At 36.1% G+C, this 21,283-nt stretch overlaps 1 protein-coding gene across 1 annotated transcript in view; it reads right to left on the bottom strand.

Moving 5' to 3' along the window:
- MALRD1 (MAM and LDL receptor class A domain containing 1) overlaps positions 1–21,283 on the bottom strand; it is a 567,689-nt gene that overhangs the window by 116,007 nt on the left and 430,399 nt on the right. Inside the window, exon 33 of the mRNA XM_060121258.1 lies at positions 7,639–7,840. Coding sequence (XP_059977241.1) covers positions 7,639–7,840 — 202 coding nt within the window. The remainder of the gene's footprint in view (positions 1–7,638; positions 7,841–21,283) is intronic.

Here is a 21,283-nt window from a genome sequence, read left to right as displayed (position 1 = left end):
ATGATTTTTTAAAAAAGAAGAGGAATGGTCGTCAGCCAGAGGTGGCTGATGTGGAAATTAGAAATGAAAGTGTAACTTACAAGACTCTGAAGTGTAGACATATGATTTGGGCTTGGTCAACAGTATGCTTCCAACCAGCTCCTTTAATTTTAAGGGAGTGACAAAGGGACAATTAGAGATTACTCATAATGGTGGCAGGAAAGTAGATAGCCCAGCTCTGAAGGAAGTATTCATAGGCAGTGGACTTAGGTAGTTTCAACCTCTGGTTTACTCAGTCTTACTCACCTCCCACTTATTTTTCTGTCTTAGATTCTTAGTTTTACATTTAATTTTTGGAGCAATCAATATTCTTTCAATAAGCTTATTTTCTGCCTTTAAGTGAGCCCGCGTAAGGTTCTGTTGCTTGCAATAAAAAATTCTTTTTGTTATCGTGGTGAATAAGAAAAATGCAAGGTCTACTTTTCTGGAACTTACACTATAGTAGGGACTAGAAGATTAAGCCGGTAGTTACGTGTGTGTGTAAATTAGATAGGTCTGTTATGCAGCCATAACAGGGATTCCGATGAGTAATAAGAAGGCCTTGAAGTAGAGTTTGAGCTGTAAAATGGAACTGAGGGGGAAAAAAGAAGGCAGAATCTCTGGTTTCAAAGTGGATATTGAGAAAAGGATAAAGGCACTAAAAACTTGATGACATCTCTTTATGGTTCATAACCAAGAGGTTTTTGAGGCTTTTTTAAAAAATATAAACTCATACAAATGGTACAAATATCCTTATTATGAGATAAGTTTTCATTAGCAAACTCTTCATCCATTATGAGAAGTAAATATGCTCATTCTTTGCGCTGGACCACAGCCATAGTTTTCACTCCTCTGTCTAGCTGGGAGGAAAGGAGCATCATTAACCCTGAGGCTCCTTCCTCTGACGTGTGTGTATGGCAGCCTGTTGTACTGCTTCACCAAAGCTGACTGTGTGCTTTTCTTCTCAAATACACCTTCAGTGAGGTCATACTGGCAACCTGAAATTAACCACGCTGGGGGTATTTCACCAAGGAAATAGGGAAATGCTACACATCAGGGATTTTTTCCCCCTTGAGAGCTAGTCTACCAACACACCACTGAATATTTCTTATGAATATTCATTGATGGCTCAATAAGTTACTTCCATATACTTGATGCTGCCTTCAAGTCAAATGAAATCATCTTAGAACTATAGTTTTAGAGCTGAGAGAGTTTCAAATGCACTTTATAATATTTTAGGCTTCCACGTATGCGTCATTATCCCAATATGTCCTTAGTTTGTAAATTCCCGGAGAGCTGGCGATAATATTATAGGCACATATGTCCTTCCAATCTAAATCCAGGGCAGCACACAGTAGATTCTCAACTTTGACTAAATGAAGGGCAGACTTACTCAAGTTCACAAATACAGCAAGTAGCAAGAAGTCTTCTGTGTCTTCGTGCAATGACATTTCTGCCATTACCCTAGATCCCTTTGAACTCCCTCCTCATTCTCTCTGGACTCTCTTCTTTTGTATGTCATTCTCTATACCTTCCTTCTGCCTTCCTAATCCTCTTTTACAAACCAAGTCCCATATGATCATAAAATGATAGACCTGAAAGGGTTAAGAGATTATCTATATCATTTCCCTGATGACAAAACATGGTCTAAGGAGTTTAAATTAGTTTCTTAAAATTATACAAGTATTTAGTGATACAGTCACGATTTAGACTCATGTCTCTAAATTTTTAGTGTAGTTGTCATCTTTCTATCACTCAATATAGCCACACAGAATCTATTGGATTCTCTCTGTGTCTCTCTTTGTCTCTGTCTCTCTTACCTCCCAAACAAGGGTTTGAAAATAAGACTGGAGGCAGAGTTCATTGGTGGTAGTGAAAGGAGGTACCATATGTCGATAAATTCAGTTGATGACTTTTACTTATTCATCTACTCATTTGACATATTTCTTTATTCATAGGACATGTTTATTGAGTAGCTCCTGTACAACAGGACTCTGCTAGGCATGCAGAATACATCACTGAAGGTGATATAAATGATGAAGATGATGAAAACAGACAAATGTCTCCATCTTTAAATAATTTGCATTCAAGAGAATAGACCTGTCCTGGAAATGCTCCAGAGTAATACTTGCTGCTCAAATTCAGAGATGTGAAACAAGAATGAAAATCTCTATTCCAGAATGACGTGAGAGCCACTGTCGTTTAGCAGTGATAATAGAACAAGGAGAACTTGTGGCTGCTTATTCCCCTTGGATGCCTTATGAATTTCATTATTTGTCTGGCACCTTGCTAGTTACTCTCATTTTATACTTACCAAGTCAATTTAAAAAAGGATGCCCTAGGATAATATTTCTTTTCTTTGCATTCACTTCCTGAAGATCATTTTCTTTCAATTTAACAAAAAAATCTAGTTGGAAAGTTTGTTCATAAAGTTAATCCCTAAAACTGGAGTTTTCTTAGATTTAAAATCCACAGCAGCATCCCTTGTTATTTACTGTGTATTTAAATAATGGAGCATCGGACTCAGTACATTTCATTTAGGAATGTTAATTAGTAGAAGACAAGATGTTGCAGAATTATTCTTAGGTTTTTTTTGCCTGAAATAGTTAATGCTTTACGAAACAGAAGTCAAGTCATGGATGTAGAAAACAAACTTATGGCTACCAGGGGATAAGTGGGGGGAGGGATAAATTGGGAGATTGGGATTGACATATACACACTACTATATACAAAATAGATTAACTAATAAGAACCTGCTGTATAGCACAGGGAACTCTACTCAATACTCTATAATGGTCTGTGTGGGAAGAGAATCTAAAAAAAAAAAAAGAGTGGATATATGTATATGTATAACTGATTCACTTTGCTGTACACCTGAAGCTAACACAACACTGTTAATCAACTACACTCCAATAAAAATTTTTTAAAAAATTAGTTACTGCAACTCTTTTCAGGAAAGGCACATTTCCTAAATCTTGATGATAATCATTTCATGGATAAGAAAAATGGGGTCAAGTGGGTAGTGTTTTAATGACAATTTGAACCCAGTTCTTGGTTATAAAGTAGAGATCAGTGTTCCCAGTTGTACTCGTTTCCTAGGGATGCCATAACAAAGTACCAAAAACTGGATGGCTTAAAATGATAGACATTTATTCTCTCACAGTGCCATAGGCCAAAAGTCTGAAATTCAAGGTGCTCACAGAGACACACTATCTCTGAAGGCTCTAGGGGAGAACGCAGTCCATTCCTTTCTCTTAGCTTCTGGTTTTCCTGGCCATCCTTGTCATGCCTTTACTCAGAGATGCATCACTTCAATCTCTGCCTCCTTCACCACATGATATTCTTCCTGTGTGTCTGTTGCTGTGTCCCTTCTCCTCTCCTTAGAACGACACCAGTCATATTATATTAAGGGCCAACCCTACTCCAGTATGACCTCCTCTTAACTCGCATCTTAATTACATCTGCAAAGACCTTACTTCCAAATAAGCTCACATTTTGAGGACCTGGGAAGGCCATGGATTTGGAGGAGGACACTATTCAACCCAGAACACCAAAATAATCTGCTTCCTACCTATCATTCCCCTTCCAGCTGTGTCTACCGGTATTTGCCCCCTTATTAGACTCCTGAAAAAAATTCTGTAGATATGTACCATATCTTCAAGTATGCTACATTTTCTCACTCACTGTTGCTTCAAATACTGTACAATGTCTTGTATAGTTTTAAAGGCAGCAATGTCCTACCAGCCCTGTAAAATGTTTCTTCACCAGGGAGAAAAATGTGTTCCTTCTTGTTTCAAATTATAGAACAAAAATAGAAAACACCTTCCACCCTGGAAACTCACATGGTTAAAAAAACCAGACTCTGTGAAAATAAATGCATTTCTCTGCCGACTCAGAATTGCTGGAGGTGCTTTGTTGCATAAAGGATGTCTCCATTCAGAAAATGTTTCCCTGGGAAACCTGAAGTAATTAAAGGAAGGATAGAGAAGTAATAACATAGAAACTAAAGATCTGGGGGGTAGGGAAGGGGTCGCCATTGTAGGGCAATCTTCTAAATGGAAAGAAAACTACAGGTAACTTATGGTGACAAATGCTGCAGTTCTACATCCCTTCATATTATGGGAGAGTGCATCTTATTGAGGGTGTGTGGGGAGAATGGTCAAAACAACCAAAAAACCTAATATGAGGTTGAAATGAAGTTGAGAGTTTTTAATCTTAGGATGCTGTTTTTAATCTTAGGATGTTAATCTGGACATCAGAAAATGTAATATGCTAAATGTAAAAATCTGGATGTCTTATTATAGATTTGGAGAATATTATCTAAGTTAATTTAGCTTGCTTAGTTCACTTGAATCGAGACTGAGCTAATTAAGGAAAGATGGAAGCAGCAAGTATTCAATAGTTTTGATGGTAGAGAATTTTTCACATTCTCTGAGAGCTGAATGAAGAAGGACACACATGGATGAATATTGGAAACATTTATCTAATCTTTCTCTTGCTTTGTTCAACAAATATTCATTGTAGAAGGCCGTGTACCACCTGAATTTTAACATTTTTTTACAACTATATTCCATTGGAAAACTGTGTCCATCCTGGGCATTTTCATTCAATAAAAATAGAATATTTGAAGAGAACTTCATTGAAATTTGATCAGTTTTAAATTTTATGTGATAATAATGCTTCCTTTATACAGTATTACTAGGAAATGAAGTTTTCCTTGCTAAGTGCTAACACTTCGAAGACCATTTTTACCAAACGTTTCGAAGGCATAAATATATAATTGCTATTTTTTTCTTTTTAAAAAACCTTTAAAAATTCCATGTGAGGAGAGTGACATCAGAAAGATGGTAGAATAGGAGGTCCCTTGCTCACATCCCTCCAACCCCAAACAACAAACTAGCAGTCACCCATGGACAAAAGTGCCTTCGTGGGAGCTTCAGGCTATCCTGGCAGGAGTTGTGAAACTCTGGTGAAGCCCAAGACCAGGGAGAGCTGCTTGGAGAAGGGAGGCCCATGCTCTGGTGGCAGGTTCACTGAAAGTGGTCCTGGATACAGACCAAGAGTAGCCCCATTTCCCAGTGGACTCAGCTACAGCCATGCTTGGCCACACTTCTACAACCAGCCCACCATGCCCAGAGGTGGGGGAGGACCCATGCCTGTCTGTGCCCCATTAAGAGGCCGCCTGACCTTGGACGTGACTGAAGATCCTGCAGCAGTCCTATGACCCAGTTCCAGCCCTGCTCTACTGCATTCCAGGAGTTAGTCCTGCCTACACACATTTGTGCCCCTGGAAGCAGGCCCGCTGACGTCAGTCCTGGCTGTGGACCCTGGAGCTGTCCTGTGACTAGTTGCAACCCTGCTCTGCCACGGTTCAGTTCCTGCTCCCTCAGCAACCAGGAGGAGCCCTGTGTGTACTCCCAGTCACAGGCCTGCTGGCTTCAATCTGACCATGGTCCCTGAGGCGGCCTCGTGACCTGGCTTGAATCCCACATCATGTGATTCCCAGAGAACAAGAGAGAAAGAGAAAAAGGCAGAAAGTTTACCTAGAGAAATAATGGCCAAAAACATCCTAAATCTTGGAAAGGATATAGAAATCCAGACTCATGAAGCTCAAAAGTGCCCAAACTGGGCTTCCCTCGTGGCACAGTGGTTGAGAGTCCGCCTGCCGATGCAGGGGACACGGGTTCGTGCCCCGGTCCGGGAAGATCCCACATGCCGTGGAGCGGCTGCGCCCGTGAGCCATGGCCGCTGAGTCTGCGCGTCCGGAGCCTGTGCTCCGCAACGGGAGAGGCCTCAGCGGTGAGAGTCCCGCGTATGGGGAAAAAAAAAAAAGTGCCCAAACAGGATCAACTCAAAGAAGTCTACCCAGATACACATTATAATTAAATCATTAAGAGTCAAAGAAAAGAAAGAATTTTGAAAGCAGCAAGAGCAAAGTAACTTGCCACATACAAAAGAACCTCCATGAGGCTATCAGCAGATTTCTCAGCAGGATTTTTCAAGGGATTTTTTCCGGAGACGAACGGTGACAAAAATAATTTGGTTGCAGTTACAGGCACATTTGGAGGAAGGGAAGAGAAAATTAAGGAAGTTCATTATAAACGGGCTCTATTTTCTGTTCAAAGGATATAAAAACATTGGCAGAGTGAAGAAAGTTCAAGGAAGAGACGAGGATTTGAGGATTGTTGTAGAAAAGCAGCGCCAGGGAATGGTCCTAAACCTGCATCTGGGACTGTTGGAAGTCCAGCTAACGTGATAAGTTGACATTTTTAGTGGTCCCAATGAGTATGACCAGTAGCCGTTTGGAAAATGCAAATGGCTACGGCTACTGTAAGTCAATTTCAAAGACTGATAAAGCCATTATACGGAACATGAGCTAGATACCTGGATCTATTCTACAGGGATGGTCTGATAAATAAATGTGTTAATACTTGCAAAGTACTTAGCAGAGTTCCTGGAACATAATTAGGACCCAAATTTATGTTAAAATGAAAAAAAGAGGACAGAATTCAAAGTGCTTGATTAAGAATGGAATTGAGGTGTTAGATCATTAAATCTGAGACCATTAGGGGAAAAGTATAAAAAGCTTGTTTTATGGAAAAAAACAGGAAACATTGCAAATCTAGAGTTGTATTTTTTCTTATTACTTACATTGGAAAACAGGTTTAGGAGGAGTAGAAGACATAAATGTAGAAGACATAATGATTAGATTATAGTTTTCAAAAAGTAGAAGACATAATGATTATATTTTTTAACCCTAAATTTTCAGAGGGGATGATAAAGTTCAGAATATAACTATGGGAGTTGGTTAATGAGGAAAAATATTTATGAAAGTTACTAGAATTTAAGAGGCCAATGTTTCACACAGTTTGATTCACCTGGAGGTTGAGATTGCCCAGGATTTAGAATCCAGTGAAAAACCATGAGAAAAAGAACCCAGATGTGTGGCTTTAAAAGAGAAGAAAAGTTTGAATAAAGGCTGTAAGAACAGAATTTTGAAAGAGGCATGGAGTAGTCTGAAAGGCAATGACCCTACTCTCTAATGTTGATAATGTGAAGAATTTATAAGAGAGCAAATAGCTACTTAAGTGGAAGCATCTTAAACATTAGAAATTCAGATTTCAGTTAAGGGGATGATTTCTAAGAAAAGGAGTTACTGACAAGATTTTTTTTTCTTTATGCAACAGAATCAGAGTTCTAGATTGTAGTGTAGAAACAGAAGGGAAATGGCCCAGGGAAAGGGAAAAGCTAATATGGATGGAAAAGACAGTCTGGAAGATGACAGGTGAACAGAGGAATCTTTACCTCGTGCAGTCGTTGTGAACCTTTGGAAATAAAGAAAGTAGATAATAAAGCTATACTGATGGAACTAAATTTTCTCTGGGTTTCTTAAAGAATTTTAGTCTAAGCTATTCTGTCGCCTAGAGGATATGAAAGTTTCATGATAAAGTTTCATGGGGAGAAAAACTTTACCTCCGGCAGTACATACTGTTCTTTCTACAATGTATGAGTAGGACTGGACGTGAAAAGAAGTGCAATGCCTCAGAAATTCCCCATTCTTCTATATTCAGATATTTAAAACAATCCTTGAACATCCCATTTTCTGAAGGGATGGCTTACCTCCAAATATACATTCTGGGGTAAAGGAGATGTCATCAAGGGCAATAAAGATGTTCTCTTTTCCGCTCAGATCAGCTTCAAATGCCACCTTAAATGGACTGTTACTGGAGAGAGGTACATGTCCATACATCCAACCGGTTCTTTTATTGCCAATCACTGACCACACCAGGATGCTTAGTCCAGATTCCTCAACAGTATATACCTAAAAATGGGGAAGAAAAAGAAACAAACAGAGAAAAATCAACTCTTCATTGTTTGGATGTTAGAGGCATATGAGCATCCAGGTTGTTGTTGAAAGAATGGAATCTAGCAATGCGACAGCTCAATAATAATACTTTTAATCATCCTTGATGTACAATCTGTTCTATAACATAGTGGGCAAGATCCAGCTTATACTCAGGCAAGGTGTGGTTATAAAGTGAGACTATGGATGTTATATTTCCTTTGGTGAGTTAGACCTTTGTTTAGTTTTGACATATCGATTTCCGTGTACCAAATTAGACATGGCCCCAAACTGTAACTATCTCAAGTATCTAAAAAGCTGGCGGAGGTGTACAACTAGAATTTTTCACCACTTAAAAAAACTTCATCCATCTCGACTAAGGTGTCTTACTGTAGAAAATCCTCATAGTAAATGAATATGAGAGTAAACAAGTCATTTCAGGAACCAATCTGTGGAAAATATTTAACATTTTGACAGACAGAAAATCTATCTGAATTAACTAACGTCAATATTCAGGACTTTTTAAAGTATAAGGACTAACAGATTCAAAAGGAAGAGAAGTAGAAATAGAGCTTGTTTTGAAACCAACCACCATGACAAGTTCTGATCTTTTTTTAAACAATAAAAACAATTCAGAACAAAACAAAAACAGACATTTCCTAGTGCTCTTCAAAAAAATCTATTTAAACAACAAAAAATAAAGTTGAAAAGATACTTTCCTACATTTTTTCACCAAAATTTTATGATTACCATTTCCTTAGTTGCTATACATATGTATAATATATACATATATATTATACATATATAATGTACTTTTAAGGTACTTCAGCAATCACTTATACAATCCTTTCTTTTACACGGGAAAAATAAGACTCAGAGTAATGAATACTCATGGATAGTAATTTTCTTCTATTCCAATATTCTTTTTCTTCAATGACATTTCCCTTTACTGAAAAACCTTACTTCCTCACTTTTTTCTTAGTGTCAAAATTTATCTACAGATAATTTATCCTATAAAAATCTATCCAAAATTTATACTATTAGAAGGAGAGAACAATATCACTCATTCTGTTATACATGATATTATACTGACATTCTAGGAGTCTTACCAAAAACCACTAAATAATTCAGACCAGAAATTAAGCATACCGCCAATGTGCACTACTACAAAAAGTCTAAGGTCAAGTCAGAAATCCAACTCTTAATGGACATTAAACATAATACCAAAAATAAATCAAGATGACAGACTAAAAAAAAAAAAAAAGAAAAGAAAAACTTGCCTGAAGCTTGGAAACCTGAAAAGTGAGACTTTAACACCAACATTTTGGAAAAGCAGACAGTTCTTAAGTAAAAATTACCTTTCATATTTGATTTCTTGAAAAATAAAATAAGCTAAGATTCAATATGAAAGGAATTTGGGTCAGTTGACTGTTTTCTGTCTCACACATAAGCAAACACTCACTCCAAAGAGTCTTCAGCTCCAAGATTTAGTGAATACTTAGTTTTCAAATTCATACAAATTTTCCCCATTTTTTAAAAGTTAAAAAGAAATATGTATGAAGCTTCTGACTGACCTTGATAAAAGGACAACTCTACAAAATCAAACTAAGTTGAGCCCTCCTTTTGCATTAATCCTGGATTACATCACAGAGATTTAAAAAGAAATAGCTTTATTTTATTTATTTTATAACTCTTTTTCTGGGAAAATCATCTCAGAAAACCAAATTTCATGAAAATATAACACAACCCTTTCTGGTTTTATCCAAAACTCTAGCATACGTGTGTTTTATTTATTAATGTATCATTTTTATTGTTTTAACACTTCATTTTATTCTCTGCTTTCAGTCTTTTTAATCTTCAATCGATCCTACATGCTCTTGACAGACTCCCTTTCCTTCCATTCTCCTTTTACTCTACTTCTCAAAACCCCACCATGACATCTCCTGCCCATCCCTCTTGTACCCTTTCATCATGAGCATTAACTCTCCAATATATGTCACCCTATTTTTATCCCATTATTTCATCCTACTACAGTCAAAATTAATTCTGGTTGAGTTTACTAACTCACTACTTAATTTCAACAAAACTTTTTGACAAGTTCATTAGTTGTTTCAATAGTAATATGTATTTATGGAACCACCAGTGTATTAAATTGAACAATTGCATGTCATGTAAAGTGATTTTTGTAGCCACAATGGCCAATGGAAAAACTAGAAGAATCATTTATGGACTCCTTTTAATGCTGGATTTTATTTATGGCCAATGGGCCACCCACTAAAGACTAAAATTATGGTATGTATTTTTTGCCTTTCAACAGAAATAATACTGCCTCCTGAGACTTTTTTTGTGTGTATGTATATGATAATGCTCAGCAAAGTATTTATTTTAAAAAACTTTTAAACAACTATCACTTTTTTTTTTTGCGGTACGCGGGCCTCTCACTGTTGTGGCCTCTCCCGTTGCGGAGCACAGCCTCCGGATGCGCAGGCTCAGTGGCCATGGCTCACGGGCCCAGCCGCTCCGTGGCATGTGGGATCCTCCCGGACCGGGACACGAACCCATGTCCCCTGCATCGGCAGGCAGACTCTCAACCACTGTGCCACCAGGGAAGTCCTAAACAACTATCACTTTGAAAAATTAAAGTGGCTAATGTCTTCAAAGCTAATTAATTCTAAATTCGTTTGTTTCTAATTTTGTATTTTAATACACAAATTTTACTGAAAAGCAATTCATGTGGCAATAATAACATTATTTGAAATAGCTTTATAAAAATCAACTGCTAGATAAATAATCTGGTTACTTCTACTTTGATATTCTACATTTTGGTTGAACACTCACCATTAATATAATAATTGTTAACATTATATACTGTAAAACAACCATTGTTACCATGATTTTTATTATAAAAGCAAAATGTATTCAAAGAATATATAAAGATATAATGAAGTTTATGTATTGATAGTATAATCAAGTTTATATTATATTCAAAGGTGATATTATAATCCAAGCTTATAATGTAGGGTAGGAAAAACTTAAAGAGAACTTGCTAAATGAAAAACATAGATAGTCAGAATAAAATAATATTATACCATTTAAATACAAATATTATAACATTAACCAGTTAAATTTATGTCAAGGATTTGAGAAAGCAACTCAGCATTTGTTTAGAATGAACATTCCTCTGGAGGAGAACACTCAGCAACAGGTAATAGAAAATATGGGTGATGACGATTAAATTCCAAAAGAGTATGGCTCTTAGAGACCAGCTTCCTCAACAATATCCATGTATCTAGGTTGTCCAGATAAAGAATTAAAAGAACTCGACCAGTAGCTTTCCCTAAAGTTCCTCTCCTGCAACTAGTCAGTCTCCAGGTTCCTGAAACACTGAAGGCAGGTCCCAGTGCTGATTTAGAGACTCTGAATGGACACTTTTGGATAATGGAAACATTTATCCATTTCATCACATACTTAGCCCATTAAAGTTAGGGTGTAAAATGCATCAGTGAGAGGAAACCTTGGCTTTACTTGGCCCTCAGTTAACTCTCAGCTGTTCTGCTAGGTGTCTGCTCTTTAATCACTACTGATAGGGCAAAGCAATGAACTGAACTGTGCTTAATCCTTAGCAGTGCACAATTTCTCATGGTTTCATTTGAAAACACTCAAATTTTATATGAGAGGAAAGAAAATAATCAAAAGTAATGAAAAGGGAAATTTCCCTCAAAAGGGAGTTTATAGGCTTTATATTCATTTAATAAAGGATAGAAATAACAATAATATTGCCCATATTAATAAAATTTAGAAGATTCACATATGTTATGTTATATGAACACTACCACATGTGTAGATGTAGGGTAAGACTATTAACTTCCCTTAACAGATCTGGGGTTAGAAATCTGGGGTAGAGAGAGGTTAAACAATTCATTACATGTGTACAGCACAGACCTCTAGTCTCCAGGACAGCAATGTAAGGAGCTTGAAATTGTTACTCTAGTCCTCACGACAAGAGAAAAGCTAAATAAACTGAAAATCAACAACTCTTCTTAAATTCTTCAGTGAATTGAGGTCACAGAGCAATCATAACTGCTGCCTCCAAAATTGGAGAGAGAGACAGGCAGATGCTGAGAATCACAACTTACTAAAACAGAAACCAAGGGACAGAAACCCCTGTGGGGACTAGTAATGAGGTCGAAAAGCCTAAACTGTAGTTGATGAATTGCTGGAGACTCACTGTGGACAAGTTTGAAAGTTAAAAAATCTTGGGTGGCAGGGGTCAGTGGGGAGGATCTCCAAACTTTTGTGAGTTAGACCTCCAGGAGTCCTATCAGGTCCTCACAGGGAAAAAATCACAGAAAAATTTCCCTCAATTTTTTGGCAGGAGGAGGGGAAAATATACCCAGAAATATACCTAGAGCATTCTGTTCTTCTCAGCAAGGCCTACCCGCAAGACAAATTATTTAAAAAGAGCTTAACTGACTAGGTTCATCAGAGCCTAACCGAATTGGGGAAAAGAAAATACCCAACTCCAGCGCCTGGTAGTTTTCCATGCAGGGGGAAATTACCAATTCAGCTCCCTCTAGTCTTCCTGTATTACCTAAGGAGTGAAAAAAGTAAAAATCTGAGGGGAAATTATAAAGAATAAAACCCAGGGGTAGTAAAGGACTCACTAAAAGACTGAGACCTAATTGTAGCCCTACAGAGAGCTTTCTCTCGCCCCACAACTTACCGACATATATGTAGGGCTTCTATGTAATAATACGGGAATTCAACTTAAAGAACAGTACATTGTAGACCTTATTTAGGAATCTAAACTCAAAGACAGCAGAGGAGACAAAAACAAAGACAGCAGAGGAGACAAAAACAAGGACAAAAGGGAAAATTAGAGCCCTGATCCTACAGCTAGAGCAAACAGCAAACACAGCTTAACCTCTAGCCAGATGAACATAAAACCTCATACTAAAGGCCTAATTTTTACCCAGTATATCATGTTAGGCTGTCAAGGCACAGACTAAGCATCAGAACCAGATTTAGGTATGGTGGAGATGTTGAAATTATCAGACAGGAAATTTAATACAAGTATGATTAATAAGCTAAGGGCTCTAATGGAAAAAGTGGACAACATGGAAGAACAGATGGACAATGTAAGCAGAGAACTGGAAACTCTAAGAAAGAATCAAAAGGAAATGCTAGAAATTAAAAAAAAAACACTCTAACAGAAATGAAGCATGCTTCTGATGGGCTCATCAACAGACTGGACACAGCAGAGGAAAGAATCAGTGAGCTTGAAAATACATCAATAGACAATTCCAAATCTGAAATGCAAAAAACAAACAAAAGAATGGAACAGACTATCCAAGAATTGTGGAATGGTTATAAAAGGTATAACATGCATAATGTGAATACCAGTAGGAGAAGAAAGAAAGAACAGAAAAAATATTTAAAGTGATAATAAATGATATTTTCCCAAACTTAATGATAGACAACAAACCATGGATCCTGGAAGATCTGAGGACATCAACATGATAAATACCAGCACTAAAATTTATCTACACTGAGGCACATGATATTCAAACTTCAGAGAATCAAAGGTTAGAGAGAATCTATCTAATGAAAGAAGCCAGGGGGAGAAAACAACTTATAGAGCAGCAAGGATAAGAATGACATCAGACTTCTCTTCAGAAAACATGCCAACAAGAAGACAGTGAAACAAAATATTTAGAGTGACGAAAGAAAAACTCCAACCTGGAATTCCATATCCAGCAAAATTATCCTTCAAAATAAAGGAGAAAGAAAGATTTTCTCAGACAAATAAAAATTGAGGAAATTTTTTGCTAGTAGATCTGTCTTGCAAGTAAAGTTAAAAGAAGTTCCTTAGAGAAAAGGAAAATGATATGGTCAGAAAATCAGATTACATAAAAAAAAGAAGAGTGTTAGAGAAGGAATAAATAAAGGTAAATAAAATATTTTACTTTTCTTATTATTAATTGATGTAACAGATAATAGTTTAGTCAAAATAATAATAACAAGAATGTATTCAGTGATTTTAGCTTTTGGGCAAGTGAAATGTATGGCAGCACATTATAAGAGAAGGGAGGGAGGAATTGAGAATACTGTGTACTTGCACTACTCATGAAGTGGTATAGTGTTATTTGAAAGTGGACTTGGATTATTAGTAAATGCATGTTGCAAACTCATGCGCAAATAATAAAAAGGCTTTAAAAAGAAGACATGCTAAGAGAAGAGAAAAAAGGACTCATAAAAAATGCTCATTTAAAACAAAGGAAGCAAAAAAGAGTATAAGACACATGCACACAAAAAGAACAAAGTTAACAAATGTAATGCTAGGTATTGACTCAACTATCAACAATCACTTTAAATGTCTGTTTTCTAAATATACCAATTAAAAGACAGAGATTGTCAGAGGAGATTAAAAAACAAGACTCAACTATGTATTGTCTATAAGAAACTTAAGTTGAATATAAAGACACGGGTAGATTAGAATTAAGAGGATGGAGAAAGATATACCATGCTAATACTAATGAACAGAAAGCTGGAAAAGCTATATTAATTTTGGGCAAAACAGACTTCGGAGAAAGAAAACTATTATGGATGAAGAGGGCATTACACAATGAGAAAGCGGTCAATTCTCTAAGAAGACAACAATCCCGAATGTGTATGCACCCAACAACAGAACATCAAATACTTGAGACAGTACAACTCGAAAAGTGGTACAACTGCAAGGAGAAGTAGATGAATCCACTCTTACAGTTGAAGACTTCAACATCCCTCTATAAGTAACTGACAGAGCAGGAGGCATTAAATCAGTAAGGGCATAGTTGAACTGAATAACATCAATCAACTAGATCTAATTCATTGGTAGACTACGTCATCCAGAAACAGCAGAATACACATTCTTCTCAGACTCATAGGGAACACTCACCAAGATTGAAGACATCTGGGTCATAAAACACACTATAGCAAATTTAAAAGAATAGAATCATACAATGTATCCTTTCAGATCACAGTGGAGTTTAACTAGAAATAAGTAACAGGAAAATAGCTGAAGAAAAAGGCCAAATACTTTTGAGATTATACAACACGCTTCTCAATAAAACATGGGTTAAAGAAGGAGTCACAAGAAAAACTAAAAGTATTTCAAACCAAAGGAAAATGGAAATATAATCAAAGTTTGTGGGATAGTGAAGCCATGTTTACAGGGAAATTTCACAGAATTAAATTCATAAAGTAGAAATTAAGAAAGATCTAAAATCAATAATTTAAACTGGTCCTTGGAAGGGAACAATAAAACTGATAAACTTCTAGCTAGGTTACCTAAGGAAAAAAAGAGAGAAGATACAAATATAAATATCCGAAATGAAAGAGTAGCCATCATCATTGATCCCCTGAAAGAATAATAAAGGGTTATTAATTATTAACAACTCCATGCCCACAAATTTGATAATCTAGATGAAATTGATCAATTCCTTGAAAAGCACATCTATGAAAACTCACACAAGAAAAGCAGATAATGTGAATAGGCCTTTATCTATTAATGAAATTGAATCAATCATTAATAAACATTCCAAAAGAGAAAGCAATAAATCCAGATGGGTTTGATGGTGAATTCTACCAAAATTTTAAGGAAGAAATGGTATCAACTCTCTACAGTTGTATCCAGAAAATAGGAGCAGAGGAAACATTTCCAAATTCATTCTATGAGACCAGCTTTACCCTAATACCAAAATCAGACAAAGAGACTACTAGAAAGGAAAACTATAGGCCAGTATCTTCCATGAACATAAATGCAAAAATCCTCTACAAAATATTAGCAAAATGAATCCAAAAATGTATAAATGAATTATACACAACCATGAGGTAGAATTTATTTCAGGTATGTTAAGTTGGTAAACATTAGAAAATTGATTAATGTAATCTATCGTATCAGCAAGCTAAAGAAGAAAAATCATATAATTTTATCAATAGATGCAGAGAAATCATATGACAAATTTTAACATCCATTCATGATAACAACTCTTAAGAAGCTAGGAATAGAGGGGAACTTCCTCAACTTGTAAAGAATATCCTACAAAAAACCTATAGCTAATCTCATCTTATTTTTATGTCACCAGTTTTTATTTTTATTTTTTAATGAAGAACATAGATGTTTTATGTTCTGAGTCCTGTTTTTCATTGTCATCACACATTCATTTACCATTTCATTCATTCAGTTAATAAATATTTATTGAGTTTTGGCTAAGTACCAGGCATTGTTTCACATACAGCAGAAAAATCTTAGCTCAGTCTTACAGTCTTACCATAGTAGTTAATTTGTGCTATCCAACTTAGATACTTATAAGCTTCTTTTTCAATACATTTAAAGTTAAATATATATTTTTTCAATATGTGTCTGAAATTGGAGTTCTTTAAATCACTTTTGCCTGTATATGGTGAGAAACTGGAGACTTTCCTGTTCAGGTCAGGAACAAAGAAGGATGTCTGCTTTCACTGCTTCTATTAAACATTGTACTGGAAAACTGACATAATGCAATAAGAGAAGAAAAGGAAATAAGAGGTATACTGATTATAAAGAAATAAAAATGCTTCTGTTTGCAAGTGTCATGACTGTCTATGTAGAAAATTTCAAAGATGCAACAACAATGAAAAAACTCCTGAAACTAATAAGCAATTATAGCAAGGTTGTAGGATACAAGGTTAATGTACAAAAGTCAATTATTTTCTTATATTCCAGCAATGAACAGTTGGATTTGAAATTAAGAACATAATACCATTTATATTAGCACTGAAAAAAGAAATATAAATGTAAAAATGTAACAATAAAGTACATGGTCTATATGAAGAACACTACAAAACTGATGAAAAAACTATCTAAGTAAATGGATGATATTCCATGAGGAAGACTCAACATTGTCCAGATGTAAGTTCTTCCCTACTTGATGTATAGATTGAATTCAATCCCAGCCAAAATCTCAGCAAGTTATTTCAGGGCTATTGACAAATTCCTTCTAAAGTTTATAAGGAAAGTTAAAATACTTAGAATAGCCAACACAATATTGAAGGAGAAGAACAAAGTCAGAGGAGTGACACTACCTGACTGCAAGACTTTCTACAGAGGTACATTAATTAAGACAGTGTGGTACTGGTGAAAGAATAGACAAATTGATCAAAGGAACTGACTATAGAGCCCAAAACAGACCCACATAAATATGGTCAACTGATCTTTGGCAAAGGAACAAAGGCAATTCAATGAGGAAGGTTAGTGTTTTCAACGAATGGTATTAGAACAACTAGATCCACGTGCAAAAAAGTGAATCTAGATTCAGAGCGTCCATGTTTCACCAAAATTAACTCGAAATGGTTCACAGACCTAGATGTCAACTGCAAACTATAAAACATCTAGAAGATAACATAAAAGAAACTATAGGTGATCTTGAGTTTTGCAATGGCTTTTTAGATAGAAAACCAAAATCATGAACCATGAATGAAAAAATTGGTAATTGGACCTCAATGAAATTAAAAGCTTCTGCTCTGTGAAAGACACTGTTATAGGTATGAAAAGATGACCCAGAGATTGGAGAAAATATCTTAAAACACATATCTGATAAAGGATTATTACAAAATATACAAAGTACTTTTAAAGCTCAAAAATAAGAAAACAAACAACCCAATTTAAAAATACACAAAATGTCCAACAGATACCTCACTAAAGAAGCAATACAGGTGGCAAATAGGCATAGGATAAAATGTTCAACGTCATACGTCATCAGAGAAATACAAATTAAAACAATTATAACACATATTAGAATGGCTAAAATCCAAATCACTGAAAATACCAAATTTTCTCAAGGAGCAACTGGAACTCTTTTTCATTGATGGTGGAAATGCAAACTGGTACAGCCACTCTAGAACACAGTGTGGCAGTTTCTCACAAAACTACACACATCCTTACCACATGATTCAGCAATTGCACTCCTTGATATTTACCCAAAGGATTTGAAAACTTATATCCACATAAAACCCTCCATATTAATCTGTATCGCACCTTTATTTATAATTGTCAAAACTTGGAAGCAACCAACAGGGTTTTCAACAGATGAATAGTTAAACTTTGGTACATCCATACACTGGAATCTTATTCAGTGATAAAAACAGAAGTGAGCTATCAAGCCACAAAAAAGACATGGATAAACGCATATCTCTAAGTGAAAGAAGCCAATCTAAAAGGGCTACAGACTGTATGATTTTAACTATATGAATTTCTGGAAAAGATAAAACTGCGGACACAGTAAAAAATGATCAATGGTTACCAGAAGCGTGGCAGAGGTAGGGAAGGATGAATAGATTGAGCCCAGGGGAATTTTAGGGCAGTGAAACTATTCTGTATGAAACTGTGGGTACACATCATTATACATTTGTGAAAACCCATGGAATGTACAGCATGAAGAGTGAACCTTAATGTAGACTATGGACTTTAGTTAATAATAAAGAGCTAATATTGGCTCACCGACTGTAACAAATATACTAGAGTAACGCAAGATGTTAATAATAGCGAAAACTTGGAGCTGCGGGTAATGAGAGTGGGTACTGTATACAGGAACCGTCTGGGCATTCTGCTCAATTTTTCTGTAAACCTATAACTGCTAAAAGAAATAAAGTCTATGAATCTAAAGAATATTTTTAAAAACCCAAAATATTCACAGTAGAGAATGACAGAGCTAGTGTGGAATTTTCCTGATTTGCTTTGATTCACTCAATTTCCTATTCTGTTGGAAAAAAACAATTGCCTCATCCATTTCAATGCCAATTAAAGCAATTATTCAAATGGTCACTTGGTCTTCTAAACACATTTACTCACCCTCTCTTTCCTCCCTACCCTCTTTCCATCACACTTTCTATTTCCAATTTTGGACATTTAAAAAAGTCAAGTGGCACATCGCCTCTAAGCTTGCCAATGTCAGCTCCTTTTCCCAACTCCCTCTTTAAGACCAAGCTCCTTTGCCTGATTAGAGGCAAGAATTATCAAAGTACCACGTATATTAAGCTATCAAAGGAGGCGCTTAAGAACTCAGTAATAGCAACTTTCTAGAACTGGGTCTCACAACAAAGGTAATAAAAATGTCCTTCCAATGGTATGAAAGTTTTTTCAAGACCTCTCCCCATTCCCCTTCCTCTGTGTCTTCTTACTCTCTCCTCCTTCCCTGTGCTCTAGCCACAAGACTCCCTTGCCCATCTCCCTAAACCCCATGAACACTCCTGACTTGGGCCTTTGTACTGTTTTTTTCTCTCTGTCTGTTCTCCCACTCCGGGCGCTGTATCTGCATGGCTCACGGCCTCACCTCCTTCAAGCGTTTGCTCTAAGCTTACACCCTTAAAGCGGCTCACTCTGCCCATACCCAGCCCGACCAATCCTCTTACACTGCTTTACTTTGTCACAGAGTCTTGAAAAAGAGTACTCAGCTTACGCACTGATCTCATTTCCTGCTGTTTAATGGGAGTTTCCCCATTATGACGTAAATTCTACGGGAGCAGGGAGTTGTCTGTTTTGTTTATTTATGTATGCCTTGAACACTGCCAGGTACATAATAGGGGCTCAGTAAACATTTGCTAAAGAATAAAAGAATGAAAAAGCTAAAGATTTAAGAACTTTGGAGTTGGACAGGATCTTGGAGATCATCTAGTCAAAAACTTTACAGGGCCTAGAGACCAAGTAACTCGCTGATCAGTGGTGGAAGCAGAAGTAGCATTCTCATTGTTTCTCACTGCACAAGTTCTACTTTGGCAAATTCATCATTTTATCTGATAAAGAAAACGTATCTACTTAAGAAAATCAGGATTATTCAGGTACTGCCGTGAGAGCTAGCAATACCCTAATCGCTATTTCTTACAAATAGTTCCTTGTTCGCACTAAAACATCACCACAATTTTCTTTCTGGGTTAGGCAGTCAGTGAGTTATAAATAAGCTATGGTGTCTTAAAATTTAAAAATACACCATAGGTAAGTAGGAGAATGGATGATTTAAAAAAAAAAAAACACCTTAGAACGTCAGAATTTGAACTGCAGAACCATCTACATTTCAGCTCTGTCCCTAAAGGCTGAGGAAATAGCTCACTCTTTTTTTCTTTGCCTTTCTCATTGGAGATGGGAAAAAGGGAATCCAGTTTGTTCTGTAACATCTCAGAGCAAATTAAATGAGTTCACTAACATGAAAACCCTGTTCAAACTATAAAGGACCAGCTAAATTGGCTGGTGAATATTTGTGGTAAAAGGAGGAATTTCTGGTCCCTCTATCATATTTAAAAAGCATATAACTTTCCTTCAGGGTTTTACCTCCCTATAAATAAGAAGGCTGAACAGTGTTATGGTCAGGGGCTAGGACCGAGATTCTAATCCTGGCTCTGCCAATACTAACTGGATGTCTTAGGCTAAATTATGTAACCTTTTCAAGCTTTGATTTCTCTTTTGTTAAATGGAAGAAATATTGATATCTTCCTGATATGTCTGTTATTAGGTTTAAATTAAAATAATGTATATAAAGTATCAAGACTAAATACATTTCCTTTTTATTATTATTTAAGAGCTTGCTATTACATATCATATATCATCCATTCAGAAAAAAAGAGTTAATATAGTAGGATGAGTCATGTTAATAAGAAAGTTAACTAGGCAATTTCACCATAACGAGCTGACACATTCACGGGATTTAAAAAAAAATGATTTCAGGGCACAATTTCAGATTTTTTACAAATGCGTCACTAGGGTGCTTGTAAACAAGGGGAATGAGAACCAGAGAGCTTTAGAAACTCTGTAAGTTTCTAGTCATTAGCAACTTAGAAAGCTGGGTCTAGGACATAGGTTTCCAGTTGATTGCCTTTCCTGAACATCACTTGTTTGCAAAAAACATCACTGGCTGTATCAGAGGAAGAAGAGCTGAGAAAAATTACAGCTACTATGCATGTGGAAATTGAAGTGGCTGACTTGTATTTAGCTCTACAACATTAACTTCACATTCTTTGAAAGAGACAGACTATTTAGGAGTAATCAGACATAAAGCACCAACCAAATATTTCTCAATAGTAGAATGACCTGTGTAGCATTCAGTGTTAGCCTGATACCTCCATGTTTTTTCTCCCAACTAATCACTGTACAGACTACCTTCAAAATGCCTTCAAAACATCTTCTCTCAAAATGAAGGAAATTTTAGACTGTAAAACAACAAACAGAAAAAAAAAAAGGGAGCTTACTTTTTTTAGTGTATTCTGCAGAATTGTAAATATTTGGAAAAATGGTTCCTGGTTCTGATGGCTAACTAAAAACATATGTTTACTTATATACCTCAAGAACGTTCCACTGCAAAGACAGGAAAAATACTGAAAGAAATCCACAGAAGCACAGGAAACTTAGGAGCA

Source organism: Lagenorhynchus albirostris, chromosome 1 (assembly GCF_949774975.1).
Source record: "Lagenorhynchus albirostris chromosome 1, mLagAlb1.1, whole genome shotgun sequence".
In the NCBI taxonomy this organism is placed as follows: Eukaryota; Metazoa; Chordata; class Mammalia; order Artiodactyla; family Delphinidae; genus Lagenorhynchus; species Lagenorhynchus albirostris.
The sequence above is the reverse complement of the archived record's forward strand: the minus strand, read 5'-3'. Positions and strand labels throughout refer to the sequence as shown.